The 26,074-nt window shown below is 41.7% G+C and overlaps 1 protein-coding gene across 2 annotated transcripts in view; it reads left to right on the forward strand.

Annotated features, from left to right (window-relative positions):
* Positions 1-26,074, forward strand: part of PAPPA2 (pappalysin 2) — a 311,166-nt gene that overhangs the window by 254,717 nt on the left and 30,375 nt on the right. The window contains exon 20 of one of the 2 annotated variants that reach the window (XM_012765039.2): positions 9,825-9,896. The exons of the other annotated variant lie outside the window; for it this stretch is intronic. Within the exon in view, the coding sequence (XP_012620493.2) occupies positions 9,825-9,896 (72 nt within the window). The remainder of the gene's footprint in view (positions 1-9,824; positions 9,897-26,074) is intronic. 2 annotated transcript variants of the gene reach the window in all.

The following is a 26,074-nucleotide window of genomic DNA, read 5'->3' on the forward strand; positions in this document are numbered from 1 at the left end:
GAATGATCAGTGAACTCACCAAAAAGCTTTTCCTCTGGGTCTCAAACTATGATCCAAAGGAACATTCTAGAGGGTAAAGAACAGTGAAAGTTCCCGTTGGCTGGAAGCAGGGTATGTATGGTAGTGAGGAGGACAGGTTGTGGTAGAAGGGTGAGCTGGGGCGTAGGCGGACCAGATCCTGCTGGGTGTCACATGCCCCTCTGAGGATGCTGAGCTCTGCGTGGAGATGGAGCACAGCACAAGTCCAAGGGCAGGGTGAGGACTCCGTTGGAGGGAGAAAGAGAACACTAGAAAAACACCTGGCCTTCCCAGACGTTTAGTTTCCCTCGCTAGTCAGTTGTTAAGGTTTGGCTAAACTGCAGTAGCCAGCATGACAGTGTCCTGGAGACAGAATTTCTGCCTCATTTTCTTGGTGTGCAGATGGTCTAGCTCCTTTCTTTCAGCCCCATAAACTCAACTTGCTACGATGAAAGACTTGTCTTTCTCTATAAGCAGCCAAAAGGAGAGAAACTTGGACATGCAAGAGCCTTTTCTTTCTCTTGGGACGTAAACTGAAGCAGATCCTTCTGTATCTACTTCACCATCCCCCACAAGGCACCCAGTGGGAAAAGCGAGGGGATGTCGGGTTTGTGAGGCCCAAGCGCATGCCTTCCAGTAAGTGGGATTTTGTCCACCCTGCATTTCAAAGGGAATATACAGGAAAGGACAATTTGTTTGTCTTCCTGAAGACAGCAGGGATACCAATTGTAGAGACTTGACCACTTCCACCCTGGAAAACCACTTTCTATTGTATTAAAGCCTTCTTTTTTTCAACTATCCTTTAAGGAAATCATTGTTGTAGTCCATTTACAGGACAGAGGATGAACACAGAACACAAAACACAAACGCAGAACACAAAGAAAAACGCAGACACACATACAAATAGTTGACTCGAGTAATAATACACCAGGTCAGTTTTATTTTTATACTCTAAAAATTAAAGTTAGTTCCTTATATGTAACCACTCAGGCATTGCAGCAATGGCCATATATTCCGGAATACATAATCTTAGGGAGGCAGCTATCCCCTGGCTCAAGGTTTCCAGGTGGTGCTAGGCATAGATCATGGACCGAGTTTAGCAAGGATGGGCAAGGCAAGTCACAGGGGGCATTTCTCATTCCCAGCTTTTCTTAGGGTGATCCCCTAAGATCTTCTGCTGAACCCCAGCAGCTGTGCCTGGCTTAGGTCGCCCCTCCCTTGAGGAGTCTTACCCATCATTGACTAACCAGCCATCTTATGGGGTATACGCAGTATTCACAGGAGCAATGTGTTTATCATGTGGCCACAAGACTCCCAATGCCGTGGGGCAGGGTAGCTCTTGCAACTCAGGTCCTTTGTTATACCTCTAGGCAACACCTTGTTTTTGTTATGCCTCAAGGCAACAGGGGCCTTGTCTGGAACATATTACTTTTAAATGCTCTGGGCAGAGCATGTGCATTACTAAATTTAATTCTTAAACTAGGAAAATATATGTCAGTCTGCTACAAATCATTATTGTCTTTTTGCCTTTATTCCATAGCATTTTGTTTATGTTCACATACCTGGTGCCTTTTTCCATGCCTGACACTTTGTGTCAATCGAACATCTAGTGCAGGCATCCTCAAACTGCAGCCCACAGGCCACATGAGAGTGTTTTTGCTGGTTTGTTTTTTTACTTCAAAATAAGATGTGTGCAGTGTGCATAGGAATTTGTTCATAGTTTTTTTAAAACTATAGTCCGGCCCTCCAACAGTCTGAGGGACAGTGAACTGGCCCCTGTCTAAAAAGTTTGAGGATCTAGTGAACAAGCAAAGAAATTGCTCTAGCAATTGTTCTAACACCATTTTCTACTTCAGAAGTAAATGTATATTTTCTACTCCAACTGGGTACAGTTGCTGGAATATCCTTGTCCATTTCAAGTTCCCCACCTCAGAAAGAAAATGTAGAAGACTTACTTCTCCCTAAGCTGTACATCAAACATGATCATTTGTATCATTGCATTTGTCATGGTCTGGTCAGTAAATTCTTGGTTTTGGACGTAGGTTGTCCAGGCATGATTTTGAAGATTATCATAATGTTAGAGGAACATGATTGGTCTTGGAATTAAAAATGTATTTCTTTTAAAAGCTGAGATTTTACTCATAAACTCTGTTATTCACCAACGTATTACCAACTGCATAACCTCAGGAAATGTGCTGCATCATGCGTCCACTTCCTCACATGTGAAATGAGAACAATACCTATCTCATTAAGTTAATATGGGTATCGGGTAACGATAATATGGATAGAATTTAACTTGCTTGGTGCGTGGGAAGTTTCTTGATCAGTTGCCATTCTTATTCAGGGTGGGATGTCTCCCTCACCTGTGTCTGCGTCTTCTCATTTGTAATGACATGCCCTGCTCTTAATGCCTTAGGGGCACAACTGAACCATGTGGCTGGTCGCAGTGGGCCGTATTGTTAGGGGCATGATTGCTTTAGTGCAACTCTTGAGAATTTGTGCTGAATTTCTATGTGAAAAAAAGTGAAGTAGTTAAGTTTTCAAAATGTAGGGGAAGAATTGAGGTAAGTTGAAAAGGAGCCTTATCCTCACCTTGTGAGAGTAATTTGTTCCTGAAAAAAAAAAAACAACCAGCAGTCAGAATTTCAAAAGTTGAAAACATAATTAACAACATTTTTATGTGTTCCTGAACCCCAAATTAATATTCTTGATACCAAAAGAAAATCAAGGGGTTAATCTAATAATTAACACTAATTATCACAGAATAGAAAAACAAGCTGTTACCTGTGCTCTCAGTTCTTGCATAGGTGTGGAAGAGTATCACTTACAAAGCTTGCAAGGGGCACTCAGTATTCAGGAAATTGAAACTTTATTGTAAAAGAAGAACAAGAAAAGTCACGGAAGCAAAGGAAATGATGATGAGATGATTGCCTTTATATACTTGGTGCTTTTAAAATGAGACTATGCACCAACCACCAGTGATCTCCCCATGCCCATCATTTGTGGCACTCAGTGGCTCATGAGGGGTAGGAAATCTAACTTCGTTCTTGTAAACAAGAAGAAACGTCCTATAAAACAAAGCAGTTGTATTAAATGAAACTCTACATTGAGTAAAATCCTCATAATTCAAATTTACTTATCTTGGGGTTGTTACATACTGTACTCAATCTTAAATGTGGGTGTCTTTAAGAATCACTTAACCAGCATAGGTTCCACCCTTCAGAAGGGCTGGCCTGCCTTGGAACACTCATCTGTAACGCGCAGCCCAGGCAATCCCACTGTTACAAAGTAAAATGCCAGCACGGTAAATGTTTCAAGTGCAAGCACACCTATCTGGAGCACGGCTCGTTTGCTTAGTACACGGCGCTCGCCTATTTCACGGCAATCCCTGCGCGCGATCACATTTCAGACGCCTCTGTATCTGGCGAGACTTCACAGCAGCGAATTAGACTGCATCATTTTCTTAGTCTGCTTCCAATGACTTCATTCTTTATAATAAAAAATGTTACCTTACATTTGGATAACACTTTATTATCTTCCAAATCATATATATATTTCATATATATATAATTTTATTTGAATTTCATCACAAACCAATAAGCCAGGAAAGGAAGATTTTGTCTTTATTTTACAGACACAGCAGATGTTGTTGAATAACCTGTCTAATATTGCACAGCTAGCAAGAAATAGAGAAAGAAATGCCACCAATTTATCTACTCCAAGTTTGCAGTGATACACCCTGCATCACCATGTTTGCTGTAGTCTGTCTTTTTTACCCCTGGTATATGTTTGGGTTAATTTTCCTTTTAAATAGAAAATAAGTTACTCCTCTCAATGTGAGAAACCCCTAATTTCCAAACTCTTCTCCCCTCCCCATGATGTCTAAAAAAATAATTTAAGAGAGCTATTTCTAACAATACTACTTTTCTTTATTGTGAAAGAAATGTTGTTTGTTTGTTTTTAAAGAACAATCAAGTGTCCTTTTTTATATGCCTACTGAGTTTATTTGCCTTTGTCTGGGGGTCCTGCTTTTTCATTCTTACAAATGATGCCTGACTTCTATAATAAGATGCTTTTTATTAAAGGAAGAATTTCTGAGGACTTAGGTAGTCTGAGGTTTTGAAAAAACAACTCAAAGTAGCAACTGACATAACAGGAAGAATGACATCCTCTTGGGTTCAAATACAATGCCACTTACTCCTGGGAACCTCTGTGTACTCCTCTGCAGGAGTGAGGATGATGTTATCTTTCTTGCACAGTTGTTATTAGAATTAAAAATAACACATGTGAAACGTCTTGCACAGTTTCCAGGACATAGTTCTTAATTAAATAGAAGTGAGATTTCAATTCAATTAGTACACATCTTACCCCTAGAAATATCCTCTTTCTGAAAAGATATCACCAGCTATCTCCATGAAGAAGAAAAATATTCTTCCATATTTTGTGTGTGTATGTGTGTGTGTGTTTGCATGTGCATATATGTGTTTGTGTGTGTGTGTGTATAGGGGGGTGTGTGTGTGTACAGATAGAAATATCTAGATCATTTGTCTTTTTCTGTCCCTTTTACAAACTGGGCTGGAAGGAGAATGAACAGCTATTCGGTGTTTCCTATTGGAACACCTCTGACTAAGGAAGCAATTTCTAAAAGCATTTGCTGTGAGACTGAGCAGAAAGGAAGGCTGAATACACTATTCTTTTGGAATGTTTCAAGGGCGTGCTGGCTGTGGGGAATAATAGGTAAGGGTTTGAAACTCCCAAATGGACTTTCTGGGCCCTTGTTTTGAAGGTGTCTTCCTCCTTCTCTTCTACACACAGGGATCTAGACCTTTCCGGGGAGGGAAATGTCTTGACAGAAAAGAAGGATGCAGACAAAAGAGTTCCCTGGCAGTCCACTGGATGCCTGCCAGCCATGGTGACCAAGCAGTGGGGCCTGGCAGCGGGGACCGGGCAGCCACACCTCGGCCAGTGCTGGTGCCCACTGTGCATGCCCTTGGTGCCCGCACCCGGCAGCAGCTGGCCCCTGGGAGCCCAGGGCACCCGCACTGAGGGTGGGAGGCGCTCCCCTCAGACTTTTGCTAGAAGCCCTGTGTCATGTTCTCATCGCTATTTTTTCCTTTTCTTGATTGTTTTCTTTCTTTTTACTCTTTCCTGTCATGTTAACCCCAATTCCCCGCTAAGCCATAGGGTCACCGAGGGTAGGAAGGAGGTCACCACAGTGCAGGATGCTTTCACCTGTCCCTCAGCATGTCTGCGTGTGCGAAACCAAAGAGCCTATAGAAAGCAAGGGCTCCCCCGGAGCCCTTTCTCAAAGAATACCCTTTGATTTGTCAACAAGCCTGTGTAAGGTTGAATTTTTGTGATTGCCCGTAACCACTGCGTCAACAGAGTGTTTTATCATATCCCCTGACTTTAAAATAGGTAAACTAATCTTTTAACTTACACAGTAGTGGTCCTTCAGGAAACTGATTTCATGGAGAGGGTTATTTTCACACAGTGTGGCAATTGTTTGCATGTAAATGAGTTTTCCTAAATTGCATTTGAAAGTGTTTCCTTCCGGAAGTACAAAAGCATCCATCATAACATCTCATTTCTCCTATTATTTTGCTCTTACATTCCTTTTTCTCAGGCTGAACAATGCTTTTCTGTCGCTAGTGCTGTCGTGACCACGAATCAGGGACATCCAGATGATGGCGATCCCTGTGGCTACACGGAGTGGGCTGTCACAGAGCCTCTGACACGGCGTGCTAGCCCCCGGCCCGTCAGCAAGATCACTGAGTATAGCAAATCTTATCACTTCTGACTTGGTTTCCCCAAATTCTTGCCCAAAAGATCAACAGTTCTTTAAATAAACACAGAATGTTTCACAGAGAAGAATGAAGGAGGAAGGAAAGAGCAGATACGTCCAGCAGGAGCCAAGGTTTCCGGCTGCACAGGCTCTTAATGGCCAGCCCCGCCCAGAGTGTGCTCTTGCTGGGCTCAATTGTAGTAACAGCTCCAGTGACACTTGTTGCAGCTCAGTGTAGCCTCAGGCATAAGTCATGGAAAGGTCTTCTTTTTCATAATTTTTATACACAAGATCATTCCTTCTAGGCATTGAGAGAGAGTAGACAGAGAGTCTTGGAGGAAAGAGGCAGAGGATCTGAAAAAACAAATTGCAGGATAGTGCACTATGCATGGTCTAAATAAACACACAGAGCAATGCTGTGTTTTATTTAGGGTTGCATACAGTAGCAATAAGGAAATTGTCACAAACCTGGGCATTGGCAGAACTTTGTGGCCTGATGTGATTAACAGCTCATTCTGTCAAGTAACTATTCCTGTTAAAAAACAATTGGGCAATTTTCTGTTAGACCTTAGTGTTGGCTAATCGTGAGTTTGTGACCTTTCACAAGACATTTAACCAGGCAACAGCCTTCATACAGCCTTGTAACCATCCTAATAACCCTTTACTGGCCAGCCCCTCCCTGCCTCCCTGCCTCCCTCCCTCCCTCCCTCCCTTCCTCCTTTTATTTCTTTTCTTTCTTTCTTCTTTTCTTCTCTCTCTCCTTCTTTTTCTCCTTCCTTCACTTCTGTCCTCTTCCATCCCTCTTCTTCCTCCCTCTATTTTTTCCTTTTATTCTTTTCTTTTTTACCCACTTGCTTTTTTGAAGCTTTCAAATGGCCCAACTATGGGGAGATTTTTAAACTGGTTTCTCATGAACATTTCCTTTTGAAAAGTTCAGAACAAATCCTTGACAGTTGTTCACAATCAATTCATCTGGGAAGTTGCCTGCTAATAGCACAATAGCAATAGTTGTAATAATAGACTAGTGCCAAGAAACAATGACAAATTCTGAATAGTTGTTACCAATAGAGAGGAAGGAAGGAGAATGATATTTGAATGATATTTGACATACATAGGAGACATTTACTGAATCTATAGTGACATACTCAGGAGAAAAATACAGCAAATTGTTAAGATTTGATAAAGTGGGCAGCGAACGTAAAATTGTTTTTCTATTATTCTCAATGGCTTTAAAATTTAACATATATGATTGCAATTTGTCAAAAGTGTTCCAGAGAGTGAGGAAAATCACTGATTTTCTTCTTATTATACCACACTTTTGCACCTCAAATATGCCCATAACATTGAGTCCTGAAAAACATTTGAAATTTTTATCCAATTATGATTTGTAAGTACTTATTCAAAAGATGGCATATGTGTATCTTTATAGATAAGGGGCATCTTTATGGGGTGGGTGATTTTTATAGAAGCCTAAAGATACAACATTGCAGTTAGTTGTTGGCAAATGCTTGTAAAACTTCTCTCTCTGAAGTCACTGAGATAAGAAATAGAAGCAGTAGCCAGTCCCTATTCTCAAGGATTTTGCAATCTGGAAGGGATATGACACAAATATCACCAACTCTTGCAATTTTTATAGAGATTAAGAGGGGTTGTCAATCTGAATTAGTCTCAAGACTAAATTACAAATCATTAAAAAATTCATGAGATGAGTATTGTCAATTTCACTATCATGAATTTACTCTTCAGATATATTTGTACATAATTCATACATAGGCTACATTCATTATAACAAAACACTGAGAATCATCAAAATATTTATCAACATGGGTCTGATTAAATAAATTAGGGTATATTCATGTAATGGAATACTGTGCATTCAACTGAATGCAACATCCCAGATACCCTAAAATAAACAGAACCCCAAGTGACACTGTAAAGTAAAATAAAGTAAGACAATGAAATAAACAACAATAAACCAAAATAAAGAGCAAGATAAAATTATAGTATTCTATAATTTTTGTGAGGAAATAAAGAATTTATATATATGTGTGTGTGTGTGTGTGTGTGTGTGTGTGTGTGTGTGTGTGTGTGTGTGTATGCACAGAATATCTCTGCATGACATTTGAAAAAGATCTAGAACTAGGATGGAAGAAACTGGGTGGCTGGGGAACAGGAGTAGGAGAGAGACTGCACCCTGGAATATCAGTGTTTCTTACTTATTTGCTGTCCCCAGAGAGCAGTCATAAGAAAATACAATAACTTGTCCCTTGAAATGCAAATGCATGGCAGCCTTTTCCTTCTCAGAGTATTGTACTCACTCAGGGCCTCCAGGTCCTCACCTCAATCAGTCAATTATTCAATTCAATTCACAAAAATTGTAGAATAGTGTAATTTTATTTGCTCTTTATTTTGGTTTATTGTTATTTATTTGTCTTACTTTATTTTACTGTACAGTGTACCTTGGGATTCTGTTTATTTTAGGGTACCTGGGATGTTGCATTCCGTGAATGCATAGTATTCGCGGCCATTGCTAAATAGAGTTCCAAAGGAACTTGCTTTAAAACATAAACAAGAATCACTTCTAGTTAGCAGAATTATCATTTATATGCAAATGGTTCTGCTTAAGTGGCTTTAAGTGCAGGAGAATAACCTACTTTTTCAGGAATTCAAAGACCCCTGGTATGTTTACCTTATATATTTGTTTTAATAATCCTTTTTCAGTGCAATAATAACTTAAGCCAAATCACCTCCTAATAATATATTACAATATGGAGTTTTGAATATCAAACTTTGTGAGGATTTATACTATTTATTTTCCCTCTAGGGAAGGTGTGAAAGAGAAGTTTTAGTTTTTAGTAGCATAATTCCATAAAAATATTGCAGATTCCCATTCTCCTGTCTGGCTATGAGGTATATATTTATATACCTGCATATTAATATATGCAAATGTCTCCAATATAATTATTGCACAGTGCTAGCACTCCAGAATGTATAATTTCCAATTATTGGAGGTGCTATCTTGTGTAAAGCTCATATGTCATCACGTATCATTTTTTTTTTGATCGCACTGAATTCCACTGTACTGATTAAAATGTGAGTATGCAAGTCTGCAGATGGGTGGGTTGGGAGTCAGTTATGGAGAGAATCTTCTTTTCTCTTTGAAACCTGCTATGGGACTTTCTCTTTTCCTGAGACAAATGTATCCTTTGAAAATTTTGTAATACAAAAAGAAAAAGAAAAAAGCACAGTGAAAATGAGTTATTATTTAACAAAGAGTAGAGGACTATTTGTTTAAATGTACATCTGAGAATGGCCATTGGGAATGAGACGGTCACAGGTGTTCAATACCAGCCTGTTTGCACTCCCACCAGCTTGATGCTGGTACTGTCTGAAGTACCTGTGATTTCTCATGAGCCCTGTTTGTCCCGTGGGTGCATACTATTTTATCTGCTACCAGGAAGGCCGCGTGCTCACAAGAGTTTCCGAGAAGGCAATGTCACCTTTGGTCCTGCCTTGGCATTCACATTTTATAATCTCGGATTTCTGAGATCCACTTTTAGTTGAAAACTCTTCTGTAAAGCTATATATGTCAGCCTTTACAAATCCATGGTGTGTCTTGATCAACACAACCATCTCATAATTTCTGATAACATTATTTAAAATTTCAAGGTAAATGGAAGTGATATTGTGCTTAAAACCAAATAAAACTCATTATGATATTGAGAATGCTTTTTTTTCTAACAACATCTCAACTACTTTGAAATTTTTGATACCTTGAGGAAGGAAGAGGAAGATGAAAAGGATGAAAAATCTTCTCCTCTGAGAGTTTCCGCCTTGGCGCGGTCTAGCGGGGCCAACGGTTTCCACAGGAAAGGGCAGATGGCCTGGTCCTCGTCGTGGGGCACAATCTTGCTACCCTGGGAACGGAGTTGGACCGGTGGGCTAAGCTCAGGATTCGCCCCTTCTCTCGCAGACCAAACGTCTCTGCTTTTGTTTTCTGTTTTTCCATCTTCCCCTTTAGAACATCGTGTGCACAGGCCGGCGCCAATGGCACCCGGATCCTGTCCTGGTCCACTGCATCCAGTCGTGCGAGGTAAGTGGGCCTCCCCTCCGGCCCGGACGGAGCACTCTGCTGTGCTTGGCTCACAGAACTGCCGTCCTTCTGGTCTAGGACCCTGATCTCCCATCTCTTCTGCTCTTTGCTGCATCTCTTAGATTAAGTTGGCTCCACAATCCCAAATTTATAGAAATTAGGCTATCTGATTTTTTATTTGTTTTTAGCAAAATCTTCAGAGTCCTACTTTAAATGACTTAATACAAAATAAGTTAAAAAGCAAGTCAGAATGATTTATGGTTTGGGGATTATGTGACTGGGCATTGTCTGCGCTTCATTAGCTCAGGGTTTGCAGGCCAGTGGCCCACAGACAGATTCCCTTGGCAGGCACTGATGTCCAAAAACACTTTTTTTTTGGTTGCCAATGTTTAAAAATTGGGATTTTTACATACAATCCATATGTGCAAATATAACATTATACACATAGACACATACCCCAAATAAAAATAAATATAAAAACCTTTTTGTGCAAAGATTTTTCTCTGGAAAAACGAGAATATCTGGCAACCATGAAAACAATTAGCTGGATCAGAGCGGCAGCTACAACTGTAGAAGGACAACTCTCTCCAGTTAGCACAGTCTTTACCTCTCCCTGTGGCTGCTCATCTCATTTAAAATAACTCCCTGGGTCATCTGCGTTTGCAGCCTTTAAGGCAGATCTGTTGTCCACTGTTGGTTAGCCAAAATGGGTCTTCACTACCTCAAGAAATCCTGTGTACTTCTTCACATAGTGGAATCCCCTAGCAGCAGGGGACGTAGGGTGCTGGGAATTATTTAGTTAGATTAATTGGAGCTAACAAAGAGGAGTCAAGAATGAGAGTCTTAATGAAAAAGGATGACCCAGGAATTCTGCAACGAGGGAAGGGCATGCTTATACACCACACACGCGCACGCGCACACACACACACACACACACACACACACACTCTCGAGTGCCATTTAAGCCTTCCCACCCTGGGAACAGCCAGTGACAAATACAAATATTCTAGTCTCAGTCATAACAGGTTTTACCATCCAAATCTCACACTGGAAGTAAATAAGCCACTTCGCATCAGTGCTGGGTCCCTGCTGTGCTGTGTGCTGCAGGAAGAGCGACTAAGTGCCGTGTCCGCAGCCTCCTCCCCAGGCACACCCCGCTGCATGCATGCTCCCCCATTCCTCTGAATCTCTGTGTCTCTTGATCTAATTCTGGGAAAGTGGGATCCACATGAGGCCAGAGAGGGGGAAAGGGTGGGGTTTGAGAGAAAAGAGAAAACTGGGTGGGGAAATGATGCCAGTAAAAGAGCGTTCTGAGAGTGCATTGGGAAAAATGTGAGCGTGGAGTGTGCTTTGTGCCGGGTGGGCCAACAGAACAGCTCATCTCCTGCCATCATTAGAAAAACAGATGGCAGGGGGCGGGGGAGAGTGGCGTGAATCATCCTCTGGGCAGGGGGTACAGAGCGGGGAGGAGGAGGCCGGGGAAGGAGGAAGATAAACAGACGGAGCACTGGGGATCTGGGAGGAGATCAAAGGGACCCTGAAAGTTCCCTTCTGCTGCTTCTATGCATGGTCTCAAGTGGGAGGGTGGCTGACAGGGCTTGGAGCTGACTTCGGAGTTTCCCAGAAGGTTATGATACAGACCTTTCACCCTTCGTCCTACCCTGCTCCCTGCACCCCAGCACACCCGCTCCATCTCTTATCCAGGGCTCCCTAGGCTGCTGCCAGTCCCTTTGTTGATGTGACAGATGTGACAAGACCTCCATTTCCTCAGAGGTCTGCCCTGCCTGACTGCCACCCTGCACTACTGAGCCTTGACGCCCGACAGCTGTTGTCCCCAACTCCAGTGGTTCTCAAAGTGCTGCCCCTGGACCAGTCCCACCGCGGGCATCACCTGGGAACCTGTTAGAGATGCACATCCTCGGGCCCCGCCCAGACCTACCGATCAGAAACTCCGGGACGGGCAGACAGTCCGTGTTTTACCAGGCTCCCCACTGACTCTGAAGCCACTCACGCTGAGAACCCCCGCCCTAACCCCTGTGGGGGCAGACAAGAGGTTCCTGGCCTGTGCATCCTTCATGCACAGCTTTCTTTGTCCAGGAACAATTCTACTTACATTCTGATTATTCTACACTCTCCCCTGAGACTTTCTGGGTAAGACAAGATTTGGCTTCTGGTCCCTCAGCAAAGGCTAGCAAGAAGAAAAACCACGTAGAGGGGTGGAAGGAAGATACAATGATAAAGGAATATCAATACTGAAGAAAAAAGGGAACTGAACAGGGCAGGAGAAGGAGAAACAACTTAGAAGAAATACATAATGAGAAATGCAGAGAGAGAGAGCGATGGTGAGAAAGGAAGGAGAAGAGAGGCTGAAACTGGCATGTTCTCGGGGTAAATTGGCAGACGCTGCGTTCTTTACTGGAAAATGTCAGCTAAATATATTAGGGAGAACTGAAGAGTGTCAAAGGCAGTTGGAGGGAAAACAGACCCAGTGGAAGATAAAACAAAGAGGACTAGGTAGGGGAAAGGAAGCTTTAAAAAGTGCAGCACAAGTCTGAGCTCAAATTAGGCACTCTGTTGCCCAGTATCTCAAAGGGTTTTTCTGTCTTTACTTTCCAATACTGGATATAATTCTAAAATGTCCCCTTTAGATACTCACTCTTGTAACAGTGGAGCGCCTCGCTCCGTATTTCCCGCAGTGAGTCCAAGGCAATGAGCCCATCACCTCACTGTCCCCAGCCCACATTGCACTGTAGGTTCCTTCAGCTCCGGTTTGTGTCATATCCTCTTTGCCGTAGAAGTTTTCCCTTCAATTCTCCACTATTCTGTGCTTCTCACATTTTTTTAATTTTTTTTTTATTTCGGCATATTATGGGGGTACAGATTTTAAGGTTTCAATAAATGCCCATTTACCCCCCTCCCCCCAAAAGTCTGAGTCTCCAGCATGACCATCCCCCAGATGGTGCACATCTCACTCATTATGTATGTATATACCCACCCCCTTCCCCCTCCCACCTGCCCAAAACCCTATTACTGCAATACCTATGTGACCACTTAGGTGCTGTTCAGTTAATACCAATTTGCTGGTGAGTATATGTGGTGCTTGTTTTTCCATTCTTGGGAAACTTCACTTAGTAGTATGGGTTCCAGCTCTAACCAGGAAAATATAAGATGTGCTATATCACCATTGTTACTTAGAGCTGAATAGTACTCCATGCTATACATATACCACATTTTATTAATCCATTCTTGGATTGATGGGCACTTGGGCTGTTCCACAGCCTTGCAATTATGAATTGTACTGCTATAAACATTCGAGTGCAAGTGCCTTTTTTGTAGAGTGTCATTGGATCTTTTAGGTAGATGCCCAGCAATGGGATTGCTGGATCAAATGGTAGATTCACTTGTATCGCTTTAAGGTATCTCCATATTGCTTTCCACAGAGGTTGAACTAGTTTGCAGTCCCACCAGCAGTGTAGGAGTGTTCCTCTCTCTCCGCATCCACGCCAGCATTTATTGTTTGGAGACTTTTTGATAAAGGCCATTCTCACTGGAGTTAAGTGATATCTCATTGTGGTTTTGATTTGCATTTCCCTGATGATTAGAGATATTGAGCATTTCTTCATATGTTTGTTGGCCATTCTTCTGTCTTCTTTAGAAAAGTTTCTGTTCAAGTCCTTTGCCCACTTTTTAATAGGGTTATTTGATTTTTTCTTGCCGATTTTCATGAGTTCTAAGTATATTCTAGTTATCAGTCCCTTATCAGATGCGTGGGATGCAAAAATTTTCTCCCATTCTGTAGGTTGTCTGTTTACTTTCATGACTATTTCTTTGACTGTACAGAAGCTTTGTAGTTTGATCATGTCCCATTTATTTATTTTTGTTGCTGCTGTGATTGCCTTTGGGGACTTCTTCATAAACTCTTTGCCTAACCCGATGTCTAGGAGAGTGTTTCCATCATTTTCCTCTAGAATTCTAATAGTTTCATGCCTTAGGTTTAAGTCTGTTATCCAGCATGAGTTGATTGTTGTGAGAGGTGAAAGGTGTGGGTCCTGTTTTAGCCTTCTACAGGTGGCTATCCAGTTTTCCCAGCACCATTCATTGAAAAGGGATTCTTTTCCCCAGCGTATGTTTTTCTCTGCTTTGTCAAAGATTAGATAGCTATATGAGTATGGTTTTATATCAAGACTCTCAGATCTGTTCCACTGGTCAATATTCCTATTTTTGTGCCAGCACCATATTGATTTAATTACTACAGCTTTGTAGTATAGTTTGATATCTGGCATATTAATGCCTCCCATTTTGTTTTTGTTGCCTAGAATTGCTTTTGATATTCAGGGTCTTCTTTGGTTCCATACGAAGCATAAAATTATTTTTTCTGTATCTGTGAAGAATGCTGATGGGATTTTAATAGGTATTGCATTGAATCTGTAGATCAGTTTGGGTGGTATAGACATTTTGATGATGTTGAGTCTGCTGATCCACGTGGTATGGATTTCCATCTGTTTATATCCTCTGCTATTTCCTTCCTCAGAGTTTCATAGTTCTCCCTGTAGAGGTCTTTTATCTCCTTGGTTAAGTATATTCCTAGGTACTTTAATTTCTTTGTTGCTATTGTGAAGGGAATTGAGTCTTTGATTTGGTTCTCAATTAGATTGTTGTTGGCGTATATGAATGCCTCTGATTTCTGTGTATTGATTTTGTATCCTGAGACTTTACTAAATTCATTGATCAGTTCCAGGAGTTTCTTGGTTGAATCTTTGGGGTTTTCTAGATATAATATCATCTCATCAGCACACAGTGAAAGTTTGATCTCTTCTGCCCCTATTTGGATACCTTTAATTCCATTTTCCTGTCTGATTACTGTAGCCAAGACTTCCAGCCCTATGTTGAACAGAACAGTGGGCAGCCTTGTCTGGTTCCAGTTTTAAGTGGGAATGATTTCAATTTTTCCCCATTCAGTATGGTGTTGGCTTTGGGTCTGTCATATATGGCTTGTATCATTTTTAGGTATGTCCCTTCTATGCCTATTTTCTTAAGTGTTCGTATCATGAAAGGGTGTTGAATTTTGTCAAAAGCTTTTTCTGCATCTATTGAAAGAATCATGTGGTCTTTGTTTTTGCTTCTGTTTATGTGGTGAATTGCATTTATAGATTTACATATGTTGAACCATCCCTGCATCCCTGGCATGAAGCCCATTTGGTCGTGATGGATTATTTTTTTGATAAGCGTCTGGATTCGGTTAGCTAAGATTTTGTTGAAAATTTTTGCATCTATATTCATTAGGGATATTGGTCTGTAGTTTTCTTTTTTTTGTTGCATCCTTTCCTGGTTTTCGTATCAGAGTAATATTCACTTCATAAAAGGTGTCAGGGAGGTTTCCGTTCTTCTCGATGTTGTGGAATAGTTTCTGCAAGATAGGTACTAGTTCTTCTTTGTAAGTATGGTAAAATTCGGGTGTGAAGCCATCTGGACCGGGACTTTTCTTTTTAGGGAGATTTTTAATTGCTGTTTCTATTTCAGCTGTTGAATTGGTCTGTTCAGGGAATCTATTTCTTCCTGGTTGAGCCTAGGGAGGCTGTGTATTTCTAGAAATTTGTCCATTTCCTCCACATTTTCCAGTTTGTGTGCATAAAGATTTTAGTAGTATTCATAAATTATATCTTGTATCTCTTTTGGATCAGTTGTGATATTTCCTTTTTTGTTCCTGATGGAGCTTATTAGAGATTTCTCTTTTCTTCTTTTTGTTAGCTTAGCCAATGGTGTGTCAATTTTGTTTATTTTTTCAAAGAACCAACTTTTTGTTTTATTAATCTCCTGAATAGCTTCCCTGTATTCAATTTCATTTAGTTCTGATTTGATCTTGTTGATTTCACTTCTTCTACTGGGTTTGGGGTTGGTCTGTTCTTCTTTTTCCAGTTCGTAGAGTCGTTTTGTTAGATTGTCTATTTGTGATCTTTTTGTCTTTTGGTTATAGGCATTTATGGAGATAAACTTTCCTCTCAGAACTGCTTTAGCTGTGACCCAGAGGATTTGATAACTTGTCTCTCCATTGTCATTTTCTTCATAGAATTTTTTTATTTCCATCTTTATTTCTTCATTTATGAAGTAATCATTTAGTAGGAGGTTGTTTAATTTCCACGTTTTTATGTAGAAATGTGAGTTTCTGTTATGGTTGATTTCTACTTTTATTCCACTGTGATTCAAGAAGGTACATGGCATGATTTCTATTTTTTTAAATTTCTTGAGGTTTACTTTGTGTCCTAGGATATGGTCAATCTTAGAGAATGTCCCGTGAGCTGATGAGAAGAACGTATATTCAGTGGTTTTGGGTAGAATGTTCTGTAAATATCAGTCAGACCCAATTTTTCTAGAGTTTTGTATAAGTCCATTATTTCTTTACTAATTTTCTGTTTGGAGTATCTGTCTTGTGCTGTCAGTGGGGTGTTGAAATCTCCGGTGATTATGGAGTTGCTATTAATCCATTTGCTTAGATCCAGTAAGGTTTGCTTTATGAGACTGGGTGCACCTAAGTTGGGTGCATATATATTTAAAATTGTTATCTCTTCTTGTTGAAGTGTGCCCTTCACCATTATATAATTACCCTCTTTGTCTTTCACTACTTTTGTTGGTTTAAAAACTAAATCGTCTGAAATTAGAACTGCCACGCCAGCCTTCTTTAGGCTTCCATTTGCTTGGAATACTGATCTCAACCCTTTTATTTTTAGTCTATATGCATCCTTGCAGGCTAGATGTGTTTCCTGAAGACAGCATAGACTTGGCCTGTATTTTCTTATCCATTCAGCCAGCCTATGTCTCTTGAGTGGAGAGTTTAAGCTATTCACATTTATTGAGAGAAATGATAGGTAAGGTAGATTACTGTTCATTCTGTTGGGTTGGATGTTGTTGCTTTGATTTCTCTCTTGAGCCATTGTATTATCTGGCCTTTAATCTTTTGGTTTTGGTTGTTTTTATATTCGTGAGTTTTCATTATGGTGTTCTGTGCGTAATACTGTTTTGAGTACTTCTTGTAGGGCTGGTCTTGTCTTGGTGAATTCTCTGAGACTTTGCTTGTCTGAGAATGTCTTTATTTCTCCTTCATATATGAAGCTTAGTGTTGCAGGGAATAAGATTCTAGGGTGGGCATTGTTTTGTTTCAGAAGAGTGAGAATGGGGCCTCAGTCTCTCCTTGCTTGTAAAGTCTCATTAGAGAAGTCTGGTGTTATTCAAATTGGCTTTCCCTTGTATGTCACTTGCTTCTTTCATCTTACAGCTCTTAGAAGGGCCTCTTTAGTTGATATTTTGGTCAGTCTGATGACTGCATGTCGTGACGTCTTCCTGTTTGCATTGAATCTCCCAGGGGTCCTCTGAGCTTCTTGAACTTGTATATCAAGATTTTGAGCAAGGCCTGGGAAATTTCCCTCTATTATATCTTCAAATAGCTTGTCCAACCCTTGAGTGTTGTCTTCTTCCCCTTCTGATAACCCTATGACCCTCACATTAGGTTTCTTCACATAATCCCACATCTCTTGTAGGCTTTGCTCTTTTCTCTTGTTTCTCTGCTCTATCTCTGTGAAGGTTTTATTTAGTTGGAAGTTGTTATCTTCAATCTCTGAGACTCTTTCTTCTGTTTGATCTACCCTGTTCTTGAGACTTTCCACTGTATTTTGAAGTTCCCTGAATTGATTCTTCATTTCCAGGAGTTAGGTTAAACCTTTCTTCATTGTGTCTATTTCTTTAGTGAACTTTTGTTCCAGGTCCTGGAGGCTTTTGGTGGTTTCTTTGTGTTGGTTATTGAGTTGTTGTTGCAGGTCAGTGAGTGTTCTTATGATCCACATATGAAATTCCTCTTCTGTCATTTTGGTTGCCTGATTTGGGTTGGTGCTCCTCTTTGGGGGTGTGTTTCCATTTGGTTCTTCATATTTCCTGAGTTCCTTCACTGATTTCTTCCCATGTCAATCAGTTGTTTCTTTCCTTTAGGTTTTTATTTGGGTATTCACATCCCTTGTTTAGTTTCTGAGCCGTTAGGTGGTGTCTGTAGGTGAGATTCGACCACTCCCTGTATAATGAGTCAGTGGGTGCCGTGAAAAGGCTGTGCAGGATGCCATCCCTGTCAGTAGGTTGTGCTTGCTTGGAGGAACAGGCTATGCTGTTGTTTTTGTGTCCTGTTATCAGCTCTTATTCTGGGTGGAGCTGGGTTGGGTAAGCCTGCCCTCAGGCACCACCAATGCCGTTAGCAGGGGTCAAAGTTCTGTTCTCTGCTTCTAGGAAAGCTGTCAGCGAGGGGCTGGAATGGTCCCGCTCAGCCAGAAAGTCTGCTTGTGGGGGTGGGGCTGTCTGAGACCCGCAGTCTGGAGCGGGCCTCACTTCTTTCCACCCTCCACAGCTACTCCTGGGCCTCTGCCAGCAGGCCAGACCACACGCCACCAGGCCTCCCCGGACTGTGATGCCGGCAGGGAGGTTCCCTGTGCAGGAATGCCATCTGGGCTGGGCGTATGGCCTCCTGTTGGGGGGAGGGTTGCCCTCTAGGATGCTGATCTGCCCCTGAAGGCACACACACCTCAGTAGGCTGTTCACGTATATCCTTTCTGTGCCACGGGCAATGCTAGACCTCGGTGCACGGGATCTGGTCTGCAGGTCCGACCTCTGGGTCCCAGAGTTCAAACTGTATCCCCACCAGGGAGAGGAGTTCCGGTCCCAATTCACCCACAGGGAGCCCAACCTGTGTCTGTGTCTCTCAGCCTCTGAGTCGGCACCGTTCTCCTGGGAACACCGTGCCAGCAGCACCTGGGAGGGCGGGCGGGTAGGGAGCTCACAGTCTGAGTTGCCCTTAGTCAGCTGTAGGGTCCCAAAAGGGAAGGTCCCATTCCCTGGAGGTGCCTCCGGCTGGTGGCTGTATTGTCTCTCTGGGCAGCCGCGGGTAGGGTCGGCGGAGGGGAGAAGGAGGCAATATGGCGCCTGCCGCGTGGCTCGGGTCTGTGCACACGGAGGTGCCCAAGGGAGTTGGGAGCCTGGTGCCGCGTCCGCTACAGGCTCACCGCTAGCTGGCGGTGGCTGTCTCTAGGCTGTGTCTGCAGGTGTCTCCACCCACTGGGGAGCCCACCAGCAGTCCCAAATATAGGGCAGGGGAAATGGGATATCCACCTACCCTTCCCACTGGTCTCTGGGCTGCTCCAGTGGTCTCAGCTTTCAGTTCTCCTCCGCAGCTTCCTCCCGTGGAGTCTCCCAGGTTCTCAGGTACCCTCCTTCCGGCCCTTGTCTGCTATATGCTCGTCTTCTTGCTTCTTTTTTCTAATTTCTGCTAGAATCTGTCTTTTCTGCAGAGACACTTTTTCTGGCGGTGTTTCTCGTCCGCCATCTTGATCCTGTTCCCCCATAATTAGGGTTTTGAGCTCCCTATTATGTTTAGGCCAGAGAGTCAAATACCACTTCTCACATTTTTTGAGGCACCTCTTAAGATTTCCCCTAATCAATTCCATCTTTTTATTGTCACTTAATGTTTACATTGCCCCAGGAAGATGTGTATCGCACATCTGTGGTCCAAACCTGTTTATATTTTCAATTCTATTTTTCTAGTTGTTTCTTTCATTCGATGTTTTTGACCTGAATATGCCTTGCTTGTATTGTCCGTTTCTTTTGTAGTTACAAATGGGCCAGGAACGGCAACTTGGTTAGTGGAATGGTTTTGAAGTCAGACAAATCTAGACTCAAATCCCAGGTCAGCCGAAGAGTGTGAGTCTCAGGGTCTTCCTCTGTTTGGGAAAGTGCTCTTAGGAGTTGTTATGAGGGATTGATTGATAATGCGCATAAGGTATTTAGGGTCATGCCTGGCCCGTAATAGATTCTCATAAAGTGGTGTCATTTGTTGTACACTGGTAGTGACTCCGTGAATGTTTACTGAATGTGGAAAGCAGAAAGCAGGAACACTGCTGCTGGGATGGCCTCAGCATAATTAGGTGCAAACTCTTGAGGATGAGAAAAGGAAAGAAAAGACAAAGAAGAAGGAAATAGGCCATTTTCAGGGGGACCCACTGAGATCCATAATTCCCAAATCACATGGAGACAGATAGCATCGGGTCCAGGCTCCAGGCCACTACATGAGCAGTCTGCTCACTCTTACACTCATGGCCCACCAGCTGGGCCTTCAGCATTTCTCACCTGGGCTACTGCAGTCATTGCTAAACTGTTCTCCCTCCCCCGAGACCTGCGCCCATCAGTTGTCTTCATTCTCTCGATTGCTATCACAGGGTTCTTTTTATCATGTCTCTTTTGCTAAAAATTTCTCCAGAATTCCCCGTTGTTTTCACATTTAAGTGAGACTCCTCTGCAGATAGTAAATGGGGCTTTGTCTCTCAGCCTCATGTCTTTTCAAATTCCTCTGCACACTCTTTACTCCAGGCATAAAAAGCCTTTTGCAATTACAGTATTCTGAAAGGCACATGGGCTTTGCCCTGTTGGTCTGCTTGATCTGGGATTGAATATTGGTCCCACTGGCTGGGTGACAAATGGCATGTTACTTTGCCTTCTTGTGCCTCAGTACCCTCAACAGAGTTTTAACAAGGTTTTTAAAACAAAGTTTTAATAGTAATGCCTATTTCATGAGGTTGTTGTGAAGATGAACGAGATATTATAGACAGTGAACTCAGTCTAACTTCTTGCACATCGCAGTGCATAATAAATATTATGTACTTTATCATCAATCACAGAGATATTATTATGGGCATATGTTATTTTGTGCCATGAATCTTTGTAAGTGCTGGGTCCCTTCCTGGGACCCACACCATTTCTTTAAGCCAGTGATTTTCAATAGGGGACCATTTTGAGGCCCCCACCCCTCACATTAGGGGCAATATCTGAAGACAGTTTGGGTCATCATGACTGGGTGAGGGGAGCTGGTATCTAGTGGGTAGAAGCCAGGGATGCCGCTAAACATCCTACAACGCACAGGACTGCCCTCCCCACAACAAAGAATTATTCTACCTGAAATACCCACGTGCTGTTGAGAGATCTTGCTCTAGTCGAACTCTTACTGATCCTTCAACACATTTTCTAGGTGTTTCTTCTGCTTGGATTATTCAATGACTAACCTCATATAACACCAACCCAAACCACAGATGAGTTATATAATTGTATGCTGGTCTCTATTTTACCATTTACCACCTTTGGGAAAGTATGGTTTCCTGTGTGTCTGCCTCAGGTCACTATGACTACTTGCAAGTTGAAAATATTCTCTTTTCCAATTTTGTATCTTACCTACTCAACACAATGTCTGAAATAGCTGAGGCACACAAAAAAATATTGATTGAAATATTAATTTAATATGCACATTGCTTATAAAATTATAAATAAGCATATAAATATTTTATGATAACTGTATAAAAAATAAATGCTCTATCAAATGCTTGTCCAGCAAAGTACATTCTTCTCAGTATAGAGAGAGAAAGAGAGGGAGAGAGAAAGAAAATGGTTTTCCTCATCTTGTGAGGTAATAAATGAAGTGTTTGTTCCATCCATTAACACTGTGATACTATCAGGTAATAGGTTATCTTCTCTTTCCTCCCTCCCTCTCTCCTTCCTTCCTTCCTTCCTTCCTTCCTTCCTTTTTTCCTTTATTTTCTCTTTTATAAAGCCTATTTATTAATTCTGCCAAAGTTCACAGTCCTAGGTTCCACTTAGACTAAGAACACTTACACAGCAGGGAATGCAGACGGGGATAAGCCCACATGGACAGCCCTCTTTTGCATAGAATGGATTAAGTTCTTGCGTACAGTATGGTTAAAATCAACCTTCTCCTTGGCTCTGCTTTATCTGTGAGCACATATTTCTTACAAGTGCATCCTGTTCTTCCTAGCAGCCTCCACTTTGAGTTACACTTTTTGATAATCCCTCTTCAACCCTCTGTTGGCTCTTGTAGAGTCGTGCCCTTTCTTTTTCAAGAGAGAATTGTGGAGGATGTAAGGTGATGTCAGAAGAATTAGGCTCAAACTCTGCCCCTGGCCCTGTTAGCTATGTGTAGTATCTGTCTGGCTTTCTCTTAGAACTTCTATGAGAAACAAGTGAAATCATTGCCAGCTGATATGACATATTAGTAGGAAACTGCCTAGCAAATGACAGACATAACTGTGTGGGAATAGGGTCATGTTGAAACAATGTATTAAGTAAGAGTCAAGAAATTGTCCACTTACACCTAATTTATATCTTTATGACTATTTATGATATACTGTAGGTAGCCATGGTAGATTGATGTGCTTAAGGCCACCAGAGAAACTTATAAAGCCTATTAAGGTTTGGGGGGGATTTCAAATCAGTCTTTATGAGCTCTAGCTGCCATTTCATCTCCAAATTCTCATCAATACCCTTATAAATGCCCATCATCTCATCCACCACATTGTTTCAGGATTATCCAATAAGTCTTCCCTTCCAACAGTCTGCAGACTCCTGTGTGGTAGGAATATGTTCTGTTCACTTCTGTATCCCCTTTGAAAGATTTCTTCAGTGACACCTGCTTCTACACCCCTAGAGACAGGGTTAGAGAAGTACAGATAGAACTTGGACTTTGAGAGTCTTAAATTGGAAAAGATTGAGTCAATCTTCTGTGACATAGCATGTGGAAGTAGAGGTAGGGACATCATAGAAAGAGAAGTAGAGAATAAAACCCCACCATGGACGGGGTAAAGAGGCCTTGGAAACACACTGCAGGTGGCCAGGTTGGCAGAAATAAGCTGCATGGGCATCTAGGCAGGCTTGAAACTCAGCTTGATTCCTGGCTGGATATTTCCTTGGGTAAGTTCAGTTAACTTCTCTGAATTTAAATATCCTTAGCCTTTAAATTATATGGATAAAATTCATCTCTTAAAATTGTCATCTGAATCCAGATTCAGAAAACTATGGAGACACACCCGTCAGGGAGTGGTTTGGAGCCTTCAGAGAGGTGGTCATCCTAATTTTTCGGGAATAACAGCAAACTTGTCCTCATTTCTGAGAATGTTTTGCCTTCCACATAGATTTTGGTCTTAATTACACCTATAGGGTCTTCTCTGACAGGGCCAATTTTCAAATTTATGGCCTTCCTCTTGGTTACCCTTGACATCTTACTCCCTGGATGGGTCAGGTTTTGGAAGCCTGTTGGTACTTTAATTTCTTGACATCAGCCCAAGCCCAGTCCTGGTTTTGGTTTAACTACTTCCATCCTGGCTCCAGCCCACAATAGAAAACTCAGTCTAAGATGGGATAGGTGTGAGAGTCAGAACATGAGAAAGGTTGCACAAACACTTACTGTATGAATGCTCCACAGACATTGAGTGTGTGATAAAGATTAATCACATTCCATTGACCAGTAATACTGAGTGATTTCTGTCACTCAGAGAAAAAGTAATATTTTTCCCCATTTTAATTCTCATAAGGAGTGTCAGGAAACATATATGTGTGTGTGTGTGTGTGTGTGTGTGTGTGTGTGTGTGTATTGGGAGGATGAGAAACCAAGCTGAGCTGGAGGGAGAGTTGGTGAAGGATTGTTTAATAAGACCCTTTGGATCCCACATCTAATAATTTTGATGCTCTTTAAGGAATGAGGAAGGAAGACTGGAAGACAAGCCAAGTAGTATATACCATTTTAAAAGAAAATGGGGTTGAGTAATAAAAGCCACATGTTTGAAAGTTTGATTTTTCTACTAGAAAAGTTCTATGGCAAACTTCTCTAAGTACAAGTCATATTTTCATATGGAACATGCTCCCCTTTACTGATGTCATGTTCTGTGATGGAATCATTGGTCAAAGTGAAAGGAGATGCCACTTCCTAAAGTTAGTTGATATGTCATTCTGTTCCAAATGATGTACCCCTAACTTAAGAAGGCAACTAAGGTGTTGGCCACGTCTTGGATCATTGCTGTACATTGTGCTGAGTGGGGGGTCCCACCCAGTGTGACGCTCAGCACTTGCTCTGACCACACTGTTCTTAAAACGTTCTATGGGCAATGGATTCAGCTGATGGTTTTTCTTAAAAAGAGTGCTTTAGAATGACACAGGCTTGCTTATTTTAAAAATGCAGATTCTTAGGTCTGCTCCTCTCTCCCAATTCTTATATGCTAAGTCTGGTTGTGAAATCCAAAAATTTACTTTTTCTATTACCCTAGGAACTTCTAATTCAGGTGGTCCTTTGAGAAACACTGGTCAGGGATTAATTAATACACTGACAAATAATTATATACAATAGTGCCCAGCTCACATCCTGGGAGAAAGGAATTCATCTTTTAATAGTTCTTGAATAAATGAGGAAATCATTTGAAATAGAATAAAGTTCAAAAAGATCAAGGATAGAGTTAATAATATCTGGTAGACAGTGGTAAAATGGAAATTATTATAAGCCAGAAAAGGCTGGATTATAGTAAAATTATAGTTAAAATTTTAAAAAATATGGTCAGCACAGGTAAGCAGCATGGCTATGTTCTTGAAACAAGCTACATGCAAATAGGTATAAGTGGGACCAGCAGAAAACTGACTATTTCATTGTTTTGTTCATTATTCTCATCATTGATCTGATCCTATTTTCTCTTTAGGTTTATTTTCTGGAGACATTAGAAAATGCAAAGCATGTTGAGAGTAACAAAAATGATATAAAAAGTTTGATAATACTAATACCTTTGGGGGAGAAATCAAAAGAACTTGGATTTTTCAAGCCTCAAACAAGAAGAATAAAGATTAATGTAGCAAATATTTTCATGTATTAAATATTTTACACAAGAGAAAAGTCCAAAACCACCATCCACCAATGAGAATAGAATAGAATAGAATGGGCTTAAAAGAACTGAATGAACTATTTAAAGTAAATCTGTGTGAGAATACCCTGAAAGTGTTAAACATTATACCAGGTCATGAAGGGAAGTGACTAAAAGACGTGTTAGTCTTTGGAGAGTTTTAAAGGGTTAGATATTCTCCTCTCTCTGACATGGTTAAACATTTTCTCTTATCTCAAACACTGAAGACGGTTTGTTATTCTCTTTCCCTGTAAATCTAGCACTCCGTGGATTTAAATGTAAATATATTTGTGTTATCTTAAAGCAGTCAGTAAAGATAGTTGTATGTGTCGTTACCGTACGAGCACTACTTCCATGGGAATTTACATAGGAAGGCAGTGGGAGCAGAAAGACGGGGCTTTGGGGGAACATTTAGCTTCATCAGAGTGGCTGCAGTACTGAAACGTAGGTGGGAAATTGTATTGTTTTTACACATTTAGTAGTTGATACCAACAATGGTTCCATCTCTAATTCATTCCATCTGTCACACCATTCTTTGGATTCTTTCTTCTGTGTTGCCTTGGACCTCTCTCTGCCACCCGTTCATTATTTATATTCCAGATGTTAGCCCTGTTAGCTGTGTCTGGGACGTGTGCTCCGTGATCACTCATGGCGCTGCCTGGGTTTCTGCAGTAACTCTATGGGATGCGGGGCCAATGTATAATTCATGAGGTAGAAAAGAATGGCATGAAAATCGGCATTTTTGTTGCCATTTTGTTGTTGTTGTTGCCTAGAGTTTGAGCCAAGAAAGGGTTTGACTAAAAAGTTCTGATGTAGGGATGTGCTCTGTTCACGTTTGGGGAACGACTGGATACAGATCTCAGTGTGGTGATCAGAGCAGAAGCAATGGGAGCCGGCAGCAGGCCAGCCTGCCCGAGACACTGCTGAGGGACAAGCTTGGCTTCTGCATCATGGGGCCCTTTCGGAGGAAGGGCTTTGTCACCTGGTAGCGTTTTGCCCCCTTGTGTTTTAGGACCAGATACAAAATATGCATGTGTTATAGTTCTATTTGATCAAGTGAAGCTCCACTGCAGTATGGTACAACCGATCAGCACGGTCTTAACTTCTAGAGGCCTTTGTTCTAAAAGATGGAAGACAGTGTGCCCGGGAGGCTCCAGTGCAGGCGCCCGCTCCCCTGTGGCAGTGGAAGCGGGCTCAGGCCCACCTGCAGGAAAACACAAAGGAGATTTTCTCCCAAGGTGAGATCCTTCAAGACATAAGTGAGACAAGCAGTTCTGCATTCGCCCATACAGCTCAGACCCTCAGGACTCCCCGGTGAGAGCCGCTGAAAGCGGGACCTGCTTGAGAAGCAGAATGGTCTAGGCCAGTGGTGTGGTTCCAGACCAGCAGCAGCAGCCTCACCTGGGCACTTGCTAGGGATGCATGCCT

This window comes from Microcebus murinus, chromosome 2, assembly GCF_040939455.1.
Source record: "Microcebus murinus isolate Inina chromosome 2, M.murinus_Inina_mat1.0, whole genome shotgun sequence".
Lineage (NCBI taxonomy): Eukaryota > Metazoa > Chordata > Mammalia > Primates > Cheirogaleidae > Microcebus > Microcebus murinus.